The following is a 13,070-nucleotide window of genomic DNA, read 5'->3' on the forward strand; positions in this document are numbered from 1 at the left end:
CTTCCTGGGTTCTAATCCTGGAGTTAGGCAGCCCACCAACATCGGTTCTGAAGAAGGCTCTCTGAACCCGAAACGTTAACACTGTTTTTCTCTCTCCGCAGATACTGCAAGAACTGCTGAGTTTTTCCAGCACTTTTCAGTTTTTTTTTGTTTTGGTTTTGAATGATTTGACTCAAACGATTACCTGGAGTCTTTCTCCTTCCACAGCTTTTCCTCCCCTTTTCCCAGTCGATGGCTCATACCTTGCTCAGACACATGGATACGGAGTCACAGAATCGCAGTATCTCCGAGGCTTTCACACCCAAAGCTACCGCTGCGTTCATCAGGCGAGCCCCATCCACGTGGACAGGCAGCTGGTACTTGTCGGCGAGAGTTCGCACCTGTACCCCGAGAAGAAGCACCAGTGACCTCGAGATAATGAACAGACCACTCAGACAGTGAATGGTGTCACACTCAGCACCTCACACTGACAAGAATCAACAGTGAAGCATTTATTTCCAAAAACTATTAAACAGAATCATTTGTGCAAAACCTTACAAGAGCTCTTGTTGGTTTGTACTTGCTCACAGTTAGAATGTTGCCAAGCCTGACCTGGAGTCTCTGGGAAAGAAGAGCTAATCACCTTGCAATGGAAATAGCCCTCAGGCCATATAATCCAAAAGCACACCATCACTTTTCACAAGTTACCAGTGACATTCAGTCTACCTCATACCTAGGTCTGCCTCCACTTCCTGTAAATTGTCAGATCACTAATCTGATGCCTGGTTTTGGATGAGCAGAAATTTCCAGCAACTAAATGCTGGGTCAGAGAATATCTGGTCCCAGCCATAAGTTACACTCTCACCACCAGTTCATCCCACAGCCTGGTAACTAACTGAGGCTCCAGACTGTTAACTTTGACCAGGTGCTTACATCGGTAGTGCCCATCCCGACTGAGCTGAGTGAATAGGTAATTGCCAGGCTGGAATGCAACAGGTGCGGAAGGGAAAGATCCCCCATCCTCAGCCTCACCAATCTCCCCTGTCTCAGGTGGGTGCGTCCATGATGGTGTTGGTTCGGACGACACCTCAGTTCTTGCCACTGGATCAGAATCCTAACACTTCCTTCCTCAAAGCGGTGTGGGTGTATCCCAAAGCTGTAGCAGTCTTAAAGCAGCAGCTCACTAACATCACCAGGACAAATCGGAATGAACAAATGCTTCGAGAAAGTGAGGACTGCAGATGCTGGAGACCAGAGTTGAAAAATGTGGTGCTGGAAAAACACAGCAAGCCAGGCAGCATTCGAGGAGCAGGAGAATTGACGTTTTGGGCATAAGCCCTTCTTCAGGAGAAGGACTTATGCCCGAAATGTCGATTCTCCTGCTCCTCAGATGCTGCATGAACAAATGCTTGTCCAGTCAGCAACAGCCATATCCTACAACAGATAAGCAAGAAAAATGAACTCCCACCTTTTCACTGAGGGTGCTCTCTGTTGCATTGTGTGCCACTACCACTGTGTTAAATGGGACAGATTCTGAACAGATCTAGCAGCTATAACTGTATTAAACCACAATCTGTGACCTTATGGCCCAGTATATCCCTAGCCTACCATTACAATCAAACCAAGGAATCATACCTGGATTAATAAAGAGTACAGGAGGACATGCCAGGAGTAGCACCACACAGGGTGAACAATCAGGCTTCAACCTGTGAAGCTGCAGAGTAGGATTACATGGATATTAAGCAATGGAAGCAGCGTGCTAAAGAGAAAGTTAAGTGTTTCCACAACCCATGGATCTGACCAAAGCTCTGATGTCTTGTCACATCCAGCCACGAATGGTAATGGATAATTAAATAACCCACAGGAGGAGATAACCCGATAAATATCCCCCTCCTCAAAGATGGGAGCCCAATACAACAGGAAGAAGACAAGGCTGAAGTTTTTGCATCCATCTTCAACCAGAAGTGCTGAGTGGATGAGCTATCTTCACCTTCTCCTTATGTCCCCAGTGTTGTCTTTAAGGAATACTAGCTAAGTGATAAGAAACAAAGTAATGGTTAATGGACATTTTTCAGGTTGGAGAAAGGTTTGCAGTGAGATTCCCAAAGATTGGTATTGGGATCCTTGCTTTTTCTGATATATATTAATGATGCAGATTGTGGTGTGCAGGAGACAATTTTAACATTTACAGATGACACAGAATTGTAAGCTAAGAGGAGGACAGTTTAGAACTTCAAACAGACATAGACAATCTGGAAGAGTGGGCAGACAGGTGGCAGATGAAGTTCAATGCAGAGGTGTGTAAGGTGATGCTTTTTGGTCAGATGACCATGGAGAGACAACAGAAGATAAAGGGGTGCGGTAGCAGAGGGACATGACTGTAAAGGTTACAGGATGAGTGCAGAGAACAGTTAACAAAGCATGCAGTTTCCTGGAGCTTATTAATAGGGGCGTACACAGGAGTAAAGGAGATTGAACTTGTTTCAGACCCCGGCTGGGATGTTGTGATTGCTTTAAAGCCTTGGTAAGGAAAAGGAGAAGAGGAAATTTGGCAGAGGTTTTCAAAATCATGAGCCAAACTGGAAATAGAAAACTTGCTCCAGTTTGTAAATGAATTGAGAATGAGCGACACAGATTTTAAATTGTTAGCAAAAGACGCAAATGCGTTGTGTGAGAAAATGTTTTCACTCAGTGAGTGGTTTAAATCTGGAATGCACTGCCTGGAGGTCTGGTGGATACAGGGTTAAATTGAGACATTCAAAAGGACATCAGATGATTGTTTGAATAGAAATAATGCGCAAGGCACTCGAACCACTGTTGTAAACAGTCACTTCCTCCACTCCATGATCCACTGCACCTCACCAAGACGTTCTGTGACTACACCTTCCAAATCTGTGAGCTCTATCACCGCGAAGGAATAGGGCAGCAGGTACATGGGAACCTCACCTGCAAGGTCCCCTCTGAGCCACACATCGTCCTGAATTGAATCTATATCACTGTTCCTTCATTGTCACTGGAACAAGATCCTGGATTCCCTGCCTAAGAGCATCATGAATGCAGTGCTTTGAGAATGTGACTTAATGGCCTCCTTCTTCAAGGAAGGACCAGTTCCAATACTGTACAGCCCAGATGGCCTCCTTCTTCAAAGACCGCAGATTCCCCCCAGTCGTGATCGACGATGCCCTCCACCATATCTCCTCCACTTCCCGCTCCACCGCCCTTGAGCCCCGCTCCTCCAACCGCCACCAGGACAGAACTCCACTGGTTCTCACCTACCACCCCACCAACCTCCATACACAGCGTATCATCCGCCGTCATTTCCGCCACCTCCAAATGGACCCCACCACCAGGGATATATTTCCCTCCCCTCCCCTACCAGCGTTCCGAAAAGACCACTCCCTCCGTGACTCCCTCTTCAGGTCCACACTCCCCACCAACCCAACCTCCACTCTCGGCACCTTCCCATGCAACCGCAAGAAATGCAAAACTTGCGCCCACACCTCCTCCCTTACTTCTCTCCAAGGCCCCAAGGGATCCTTCCATATCCGCCACAAATTCACCTGCACCTCCACACACATCATCTATTGCATCCGCTGCACCCGATGTGGCCTCCTCTATATTGGGGAGACGGGCCGCCTACTTGCGGAACGTTTCAGAGAACACCTCTAGGACACCCGGACCAACCAACCCAACCACCCCGTGGCTCAACACTTTAACTCCCCCTCCCACTTCACCAAGGACATGCAGGTCCTTGGACTCCTCCATCGCCAGACCATAACAACACAACGGTTGGAGGAAGAGCGCCTCATCTTCCGCCTAGGAACCCTCCAACCACAAGGGATGAACTCAGATTTCTCCAGTTTCCTCATTTCCCCTCCCCCCCACCTTGTCTCAGTCAAATCCCTCGAACTCAGCACCGCCCTCCTAACCTGCAATCTTCTTCCTGACCTCTCCGCCTCCACCCCACTCCGGCCTATCACCCTCGCCTTGACCTCCTTCCACCTATCACATCTCCATCGCCCCTCCCCCAAGTCCCTCCTCCCTACCTTTTATCTTAGCCTGCTGGGCACACTTTCCTCATTCCTGAAGAAGGGCTTATGCCCGAAACGTTGAATCTTCTGTTCCCTGGATGCTGCCTGACCTGCTGTGCTTTTTCAGCAACACATTTTCAGCGAATGTGACTCACCCCCAACATCCATGCGGGCAAGAAGGATGGGACAGCAAATGCAGTCCTTGCCAATGACACTCATATCCCATGAACAAATAAAACAACAGATTACTTGGTGTCAATGCTGATTGATAACTGTGCCGTGACATAGCCTGGAATGTTTCACTACACTAAAGGCACTTCATAAATACCAGTTGTTGTTAGTGAATGGGGTTCAGTGCTGTTATTGTGCTCCCTCTAGTGGCAGCAGTGAGTCAACCACCAGTTAGAGATGGTGGAGTGGGTTCAGCATCTGTGTCAGTCAGACTCAGACTAAAATGGCCTAATCCCTGCTTCCTTCTCTGCTCTTGGTAACGGCTGCCGCTGAGTTAAAGAACTGCTTGCACCTAGTTAAAAGTTTGACTTCAAAAATTGTGTTAATAGCGACAGTTGCCTCACCTCCTGGAGAAAGGAGAGTGGCAGAACCCTCCCTCCAGCCTCATTATGAGTGTTCTCGAGGCAAATGACGCCAGTCCTAGGGTAGTGAGAGTCTGGGAAATGCTGCCGTATTTTTGATTCAACTTCATTCAAATCAAACGTTCCATCTGGAAGATTCTTTACAACGCGTGAGTGAATTCCAGCAATCTGAAAAGAGAAGATATGGTCATAGAAACATAAAAACATACACATCTGGAACAGGAATAGGGATTCGGCCCATCAAGACTGCTTCACCATTCACCACAATCAAGGCCGATCCTCTTATATTAATGCTATATTCCTGCTTTCTCCCCAAACTCTTTGATGCCTTTAAAATCTAAAAAAAAATCTTTTTTTGAATATATTCAGTGACTTGGCCTCCTCAACCTCCCATGGTAGAGAATTCCACAGGTTTTCTTCCCATCCAGTGAAGATTTTTTTCATCTCAGTCCTCCACAGTTTACCCTGAATTCAGAGATTCTGTTTATGATTAGAATAGATTCCCTACAGTGTGGAAACAGGCCCTTCGGCCCAACCAGTCCACACCGACCCTCCGAAAAGAAACCCACTCTGACCCATTACCCCCTGAAAAGTGCACCTAACACTACGGACAATGTAGTAAGGCCAATTCACCTGACCTGCAAATCTTTGGACTGTGGGAGGAAACTGGAGAAAACCCACGCTGACACAGGGAGAATGTGCAAACTCCACACAGACAGTCGCCCGAGGCTGGAATCGAACCTGGGACCCTGGAGCAGTGAGGCAGCAGGGCTAATCACTGAGCCACCGTGCTGCCCCAGGTTGCCTGATGTTAGGCATCTAGGGAAATGCTCCTCCCTCCATCTAGTCTGTCCAGCCCTGCTAGAATTGTGTGTGTTTCAATCAGATCCCGTCTCACTCTTTGAGCAACAAATCGCTCTTGACACAACAGTCCTGCCATTCCCGGTAACAGCGGAGTGAACCTCTACTGCATTTTCTCTCTGGTAAGGAGACAAATTGCCCAAAATATTGCAGGTGTGGTCTCACCTCAGCCCGGTATAACCAGAGGGAGGCATTCTGACTTCTGAACTCAAATGATCAATGTTGATGATTTTAACAGCTCTTGGTGAAACATGTTGGGCTGAATAATCCCCTCCTGTGTGGTAACAAACCATGATGCTAATCCTGCAACAGTGGAGGATTTCCTGCCCATTAACTGCAGAATTAAACAAACAGGAAGCCCACAGGGAGACAATCAGGGCCAAAGAGGAAGCTAAGCAGGACAGAAAGAAGCACAAAAGTGGAGCGAAAAAGAGATAAAGAGTAGAGAAGCAACTGAACAACATCAATTTAACTTTCTACTTTCATAATTTAACTTTCACTAATTCAGGTTGCAGAGCATGCAATCCTAAACTGAAATGTACCAAAACACCTCTAGAGGGCAGCAACTGAGCAAGAATAGGAACGTTTGAATGCACAGGGTCAAAGTGACAGCTAATTCACTGTCACAACTGTCTGTCACATTATATCTGTTCATCAATTCTATTTTATATTCTAAGTTAACACAATAACTTTGTTTGCCAGAAGACATAGAAGGAGGCTGTTTGGACAAGTGTCATGGTATAGTAAACGGATTCTGTCAGTTCACTGGCAAAGCTGCTGCATTTAATATGTGCCATCAATTCAAAGTGACAGTCGTTGTTTCCTAACTTTAATTGAACTTAATAAGGCAAAGGTCTGACCCTGAGACAATGAGTTGCAGTTTACTTTTGTAAGGAGGTTCACGATCTGTTTGAACTTGTGAGAGATAAAGTGGGTGAATAGATTTGGTGATCTGTATTTATCTTGTGTTAAGGGGAACTCTGATGAAACCATAAATTAAGCTAGAAAGAGCAGAGAGAGAGACCGTATGGTCAATGATTCCCAGGGTTTCTGATCATTCAGCTCCTGTCTTCAGAATTTCATTCCAGTCGTTGCTACTTTTGGGACTGGCTGTGCACAATTCGGCTGTCAATTTTCAACATTATAACTTGCAAAGACATTATAACTAGCCCTGAAGCACCTTAATATGCCCTGAGGTGGTGAAAGGTGCTACACAAATACAAGATTTTTCTCACACTGCTTTAATGTCTCATCTGAGAGACTGAACCTCAGGCAGTGTGGCATTCCCTCAGTACTGCACTGTACCTTAGATTATTCGATCTGGTCTTTGCAATGAAATGTGGCCAGACACCCACCACTCAAAAAAACAGGAGGTCCCACTAAACTAAGACCAGCAATTCTTTGTGCTTGCAGAGAAGGGCAGGATTTGTACACTTAATGGTAAGGTCCTAGGGAGTGTTGCTGAACAAAGGGACTTCAGACTGCAGGTTCATAGCTCCTTGAAAGTGGAGTCACAGGTAGAAAGGATAGTGAAGAAAGTGTTTGGTATGCTTGGATTTATTGGTCAGTGCATTAAGTATAGGTGTTGGGAGATCATATTGCGGCTGTACAGGGACATTGGTTAGGACACCAATTTTATGCTGTTCTGGTCTCCCTCCTATAGGGAGGATGTTGTAAAACTTGCAAGGGTTCAGGAAATATTTACAAGGATGTTGCCAAGGTTGGAAAGTTTGAGCTATGGGGAGAGGCGTAATAGGCTGGGTCTGTTTTCCCTGGAGCGCTGGAGGCTGTGGGATGACTGTACAGAAGCTTATAAAATCATGAGGGACGTAACAGGGTGAACAGCCAAGGTCTTTTCCACAGGGTAGCGGAGTCCAAAACTAGAGGGCATACGTTTAGGGTGAAAGAGGAAAGATTTAAAAGGCATATAAGGGGCAATGTTTTCACACAGAGGGTGGTATGTGTACGGAATGAGTGACCAGAGGAAGCTGGTACAATTACAACATTTAAGTCATTTGGATGGGTATATTAATAGGAAGGGTTTAGAGGGATTTGGGCTAAATGTGGGCAAATGGGACTAGATAAATTTAGTATATGTGGTTGGCACGGACAAATTGGACTGAAAGGTCTGTTTCCAGACTGTATAACTTTATGTCTCTGTGACTCTATGAGAAGATGCTTAAAATTCCACAATACAGTCTCTCTGCAAGAACTTCAAAGTTAGTACCAGGGACAATTCCAGGAACTGGGGATTAGCCGTGAGGAAGTAGAGGTGCAGGTCTTAAATAAAGTCTTGAAGTTTGCAGAGGCAGATGGCTCATGAGGATGGAGTAGGAATGGGATTGCTTCTGAGTTTGCAGCAGAGACCCAGATTTGAGCAGGTCAGGGATTTGTATCTTGGAGTTATGGTGCTCACACCAGGTGCAAAAAAAAAACCTGTTTCCCAGAATCTCCTCTACAGCCACAAGCTGAAAGCTCCACGAAGATAAACCTCAAGTCAAAAGAAAGCAAAAGTGTCTGACTGTGTTAATGATGGGTTAGTTGGATGCCAGTTAAAATTTTAAGAAGTGAGTCCACTTAGTGTTGCGTGGTAACATATTCCTTCTGCTGTGAGTGTTTTGAGATTCTGAACAGTACTCTAAGGACTAAAGCACGACTGGACTTTAGTTAAGACACTTTTATTTTATATAGAAGATGTTTTAGGTGGTTTAGTAGGTTGCACTGCTATTTGCCATTTAGCAACACAAATATACAGTAACTTTTGGACATTTCAGAACCCCATGTGCAAACTGGGTGTGTTGTAATTTAAGAAGGCCCAGCAGTACTTATTCACAGGCTCAGCATTTTTAATTTGGTCTTCATGCAGCACAGCATCAATCACAGTACCTCCCCCACTCCCTCCACCAGCAACAAAGCCAAATTTAGTTAGACATTGTTATTATGCTTACCACAAAATAGAGTTACAGGGACACACAGTATAGTTTACTGACAGGTTTAATCAAGATGAAACAGCCAAGTGTCACATTCTCTTTCACCCTGTGCTCAGTGCAGAATAAGCTGCTGGTACCTGAGCAACACCTCCCTGTTCATAGAGATGGATATGTGCCTGGTCACCAACTATCAGTTCAGCTCCTCTCTCCCGGCAATGACACATGACTGCAAAGGAGAAAAGAGATACAGTCATTACTTAAACTGTGGAGGCTTCCTAGTAACTCTCGTGGGAATCAGTTAAGCTGATGCACACTTCAAACTAAAATAAAGTTTGGAAACACACTGTCAGGCAAGTCCCTGATTTGCTCCTCCTAAATATGAACCACATTTACTGTAAGAGCCACAGTGAAAGGAGTGGTCTTGTCCAGTTATGGGAAATGATCTGGCCATCAGGAATTGCTGTAAAGAGGCTGATTGAAGACACATGTCACTTTATAAGTATCTTTCCATTTCATGACTTTCTCCACCTAGCACATCTGCCTCCAGTTACCTTTCAGCAGTTGGAACCACAGTGTGCAAATCTACATATTTAAGCTAGAATACAAATGCCTTCGCCTGAGAAAGATACTGAGTGTGAGGGAGAGCGGAGAACACCTCCCCCACCCAGGTATGTGATGGCCAGCTCAGCACTGACTGATTGTAAAGCAGTCACTACAAGAATAACCCAATGTGTTCTTTTTAGGTGATTTCAGTCAATCAATTGGCATCATGACATAAATAAAATAAATTTTTCTTGCTACGTGTCAGGGAGTCATGTGGCTGGCAGGAAGTCAAAGGACTGCAGCAGCTCAAAAACCCCTCCATTCCCTTTCTCTAGAGGATAGAGTCCTACATCACGGAGACAGGCCCTTTGGCCCAAACTGGCCCATGTTGACCAACATGTCCATCCATGCTAATCCCATTTCCCTGCACTTGGCCCATATCCTTCTAATCCTTTCCTATCCATGTGTTTGTCCAAATGCCTTTCAAAAGATGTTAATGTAACCGCCTCAACCACTTCCACTAGCAACTTATTCCATACTCGTACCACCCTCTGTGTAAAAGGGTTGCCCCTCAGGTTCCCTTTTATTCTTTCCCCTCTAAACTGATGACTCTAGTCTTTGACTCTCCAACCCTAGGAAAAAGACTGAGTGCATTCAGCCTATCTATGTCTCTCATGATCTTATACACCTCTATACGGACCCCCCCCCACCTCCTCTGCTCTAAAGAAAGAAGTCCTAGCTTATCCAGACCACTGCATCCAAGCAATATCCTTGTAAATTTCTTCTGTATTCTTTCCAGTTTAATAACATCCTTCCGATTGCAAGATGACCAAAACTAAGCATAATACTCCAAGTGTGGCCTCACTAATGTCCTGTATAACTTCAACATAATTTCCCAACTTCTATACTCATTGAAGGCTAGTTTACCAAAAGCCTTCTTCACTGTCCTATCTACCTGTGACTCCCCTTTCAGAGCACTGTGAACTGAACTCCAAGATCCCTCTGTTCCACTATTCTTCTTCAGGCCCAACCATTCACCATGAAATTCCTAACTTGATTTGACTTTCCAAAATGCAAGACCTCACACTTATCTATATTAAACTCCATTTACCAATTCTCAGCCCGCTTCACCAGCTGATCAAGATCCTGCTGCAATTTCTGACAACCTTCCTCACTGTCCGTGATATCTATTTTAGTGTCGTTAGCAAACTTACTAATCATGATAACAATGAACCTGCCAGTGATGCCCAATCTGGAAATGAATATGAATGCATGAATTTCTGACAGGATATTTGCTTTAAAGTAAGATCTGCAACTTTCCTTGTTGATAAGTTGTGAAACAGAAAGTGACATTGTTAGGGGACATGCTGACTCCTTTCTCAACCAGGTTACATTGCTATACGAACCTGTGGATAGCTAACCTCCTACTCAAACCTTGCTATCTATCTTACATGATACAACATGTACTTCAGACTTTGTAATATAGGGTCTGTGAACAACATGGGTCAGATGATTTTCCAACTAGGCAGCCTAAGTTACTGCTAAAAGTATTCATATTTTGTTTATTTACATCATAATCTCAAATATCAGGCAAAGATGACACTGCCAAGAATAAACTTGTGCCAACAAGTTTTAGTCATCTTGCACTGATGAACATCTCTTTACTTTGGCAATATGGGGGTAATTTGTGTCATAGATTCTTCTCCACAGAATCATTCTCCTTCCGTCATTATAACTTTGTGCAATATTGCAGATGCTATTGATTTACAGATTCATTTGATACCAGTGTATCAGTCATCCTTCTGCACAGCTGTTAACTGTTTCCAAGCTGTTACAATGCTTATTAATGGGGCTTCCGAGTTTCCTGTTACAGAATCTTGAAAGCAAGTAAATGCCCGAGATTACAATAAGCTCTAGAAACGGAGATAGGATCAAATTCAGGACAGAGAAGGTGTGACAAACTGAGGGGGAGCTCGACAGATACTTGAACTGATTAAGAGGCTTTCATTTTTGATACCGATATGCTTTCCTGGTCCTACGTGTTCCTAAACACTGTCATTCTAAGGTTCCAGTTCATCAAGCCTCGTTTTCCTGTCACTGTTGATCTACTGCTAGAGCTAATCATAATCAGCTTTCCTAACATAATTAAAGGAGAATTAGCACTCCTGAAGACATATTGTTCAGCATCAGAGGTACCTAGCCACCAATTACAATGGCAGTATTCACAAAACATAACAGCTAATGATAATGCCAAATGGGTTCTGTTCAGAGAAGGATCAAGTTTACACAACAGAGTGGAAATATGCCACCAATCCTTGGGCCACTGCACTGGCATGTTGTAAATGAGGACTGATTTAAGAATGAACTATGACGTGTTCCAGTGAAAACAGAATGAAGCTGATTGCAGTGTACATTTAAGGGCTGGTTTCTCCAGTTGGGCGAGTCAGTCAGGAAGGGGAGTGAGCAGATTGAAATTTGTATTGAACCGTGAATGACAAGTAAACAGCAGTGGAAGACATACTGATCCCTGCTGTGATAAATGGATGACTGCAATATCACATGTACAAAGAGGCACCTTGCACGTGCAAAAAAGATAGAGGAAGCTGTAATGCCTGTTCTGCACACCCATTACATCGAACTCCAAACAGAACCAGTTCTGCTTCTGGAGAAAACCAATATTTCCTTAATTCTTCAATGAAGTGCAAAATGCAAATAGTCTCTAAACCTGAGCTTGTGACAACACCCGCAGATTTTGATCACTGTGCTGAATACTGTCAAGTCACATAAAGAATCTTGAAAACCAATTCAGTCTGATGCTAAATGTCTGCATTTAACCAGAGAGGTAAAATGCCCAATTTACCACAATCCTCCATGTTTAATATCTTCAATGTGGAAGTAATTAGCATAGCCCCTGGTTGAGTCAGGATTTTGATGTTTGGCATCTTTCATTTTTATGAGGTTTCCAGTTCATTTCTAATACAAGGATCTGTACAATCCAAACTCAGCTCATATAGCATACAGCTGTTCTTTCTCACAGGGTGTGTGAACAAGTATTTAATTTCACCTCTTTCAACCTAAATTCTATTTTTGTAACAGATATTCACATGTTCAGAAAGACAACAAGCTTCAGCCTCACTGTGAATGCAGCTCCCTGCCTCTATGTCAGGATTTCCTCTTCATCATTGTACATTCTCACTGTCATACCATCTTAGGGTTGATGGACTTCTATTCACTTAAACGTAAAGGATAGTTTCGGACTCTCGTAGTTCACCTCATATTGTTCTTCCCTTTCCACTGGGCTATCTCAGAACTGGGCCAGCATGGTAGCTTAGTGGCTAGTACTGCTGCCTCACAGTGTCAGGGACGCAGGTTTGATTCCATTTTCAGGTACCTGTATATGTGGAGTTTGCACATTCTCCCAGTGTCTGTGCAGGTTTCCTCCCAAAGTCCAAAGATGTGCGCGTTCGGTGGGTTGGCCATGCAAATTTGCTTATAGTGTGTAGGCTGGGTGGATTAGCCATGGAAAATGCAAAGTGATAGGGTAGGGGGGGTAAGTCTGTTGGGATGCTCCTTGGAGAGTCAGTGTGGACTTGTTGGGCTGAATGGCCTGCTTCCACACTGTAGGGATTCTATTCCATGAACACAGTTGTCAAGGTCCTTGCTTTATTCATTCATGGATGGGGTGTCACTGACTAGGCTAACATTTATTGCTCATCCATAATTGCCCCTCAGTAAATGAGCACTCTTCGTGCACTGCTGCTCTCACACAGGGTACGGGCACTGACAGTACTGTGACAGCGCCTTTGTTTCATAGGAACCTTTTGGAAAAAGACTTGACACAATGAGATATTAGGCCAAGTGACCAGCTGTTGGTAGCTTTCACATTTAAAAAAAACATGTGAACCAAATGATTAGATAGAATCCAACAGTTTTATTTTGAGTAAGAACTACTCCATGCATATTCGTAAACTGAATGAGTATTACAGATGTGAATTTATGCATTTGGAATAAATTAGGTTAATGGAGCTAAACAGATACTGGTACATTGGCGAGAGGTTATGATCACTGGTTTGACATTCAGTGAACCTCAGGGCCACGTATAAAATTTAACTTTAACTTCCCCATAATCTGTA

The 13,070-nt window shown here is 44.2% G+C and overlaps 1 protein-coding gene across 1 annotated transcript in view; it reads right to left on the reverse strand.

The window, feature by feature from the left end:
* Positions 1-13,070, reverse strand: part of tha1 (threonine aldolase 1) — a 76,168-nt gene that overhangs the window by 6,817 nt on the left and 56,281 nt on the right. Inside the window, exons 3-5 of the mRNA XM_060844841.1 lie at positions 8,532-8,620; positions 4,586-4,771; positions 243-380 (exon numbers count right to left, since the gene is read on the reverse strand). Coding sequence (XP_060700824.1) covers positions 243-380; positions 4,586-4,771; positions 8,532-8,620 — 413 coding nt within the window. The remainder of the gene's footprint in view (positions 1-242; positions 381-4,585; positions 4,772-8,531; positions 8,621-13,070) is intronic.

This window comes from Hemiscyllium ocellatum, chromosome 25 (assembly GCF_020745735.1).
Source record: "Hemiscyllium ocellatum isolate sHemOce1 chromosome 25, sHemOce1.pat.X.cur, whole genome shotgun sequence".
NCBI lineage: Eukaryota > Metazoa > Chordata > Chondrichthyes > Orectolobiformes > Hemiscylliidae > Hemiscyllium > Hemiscyllium ocellatum.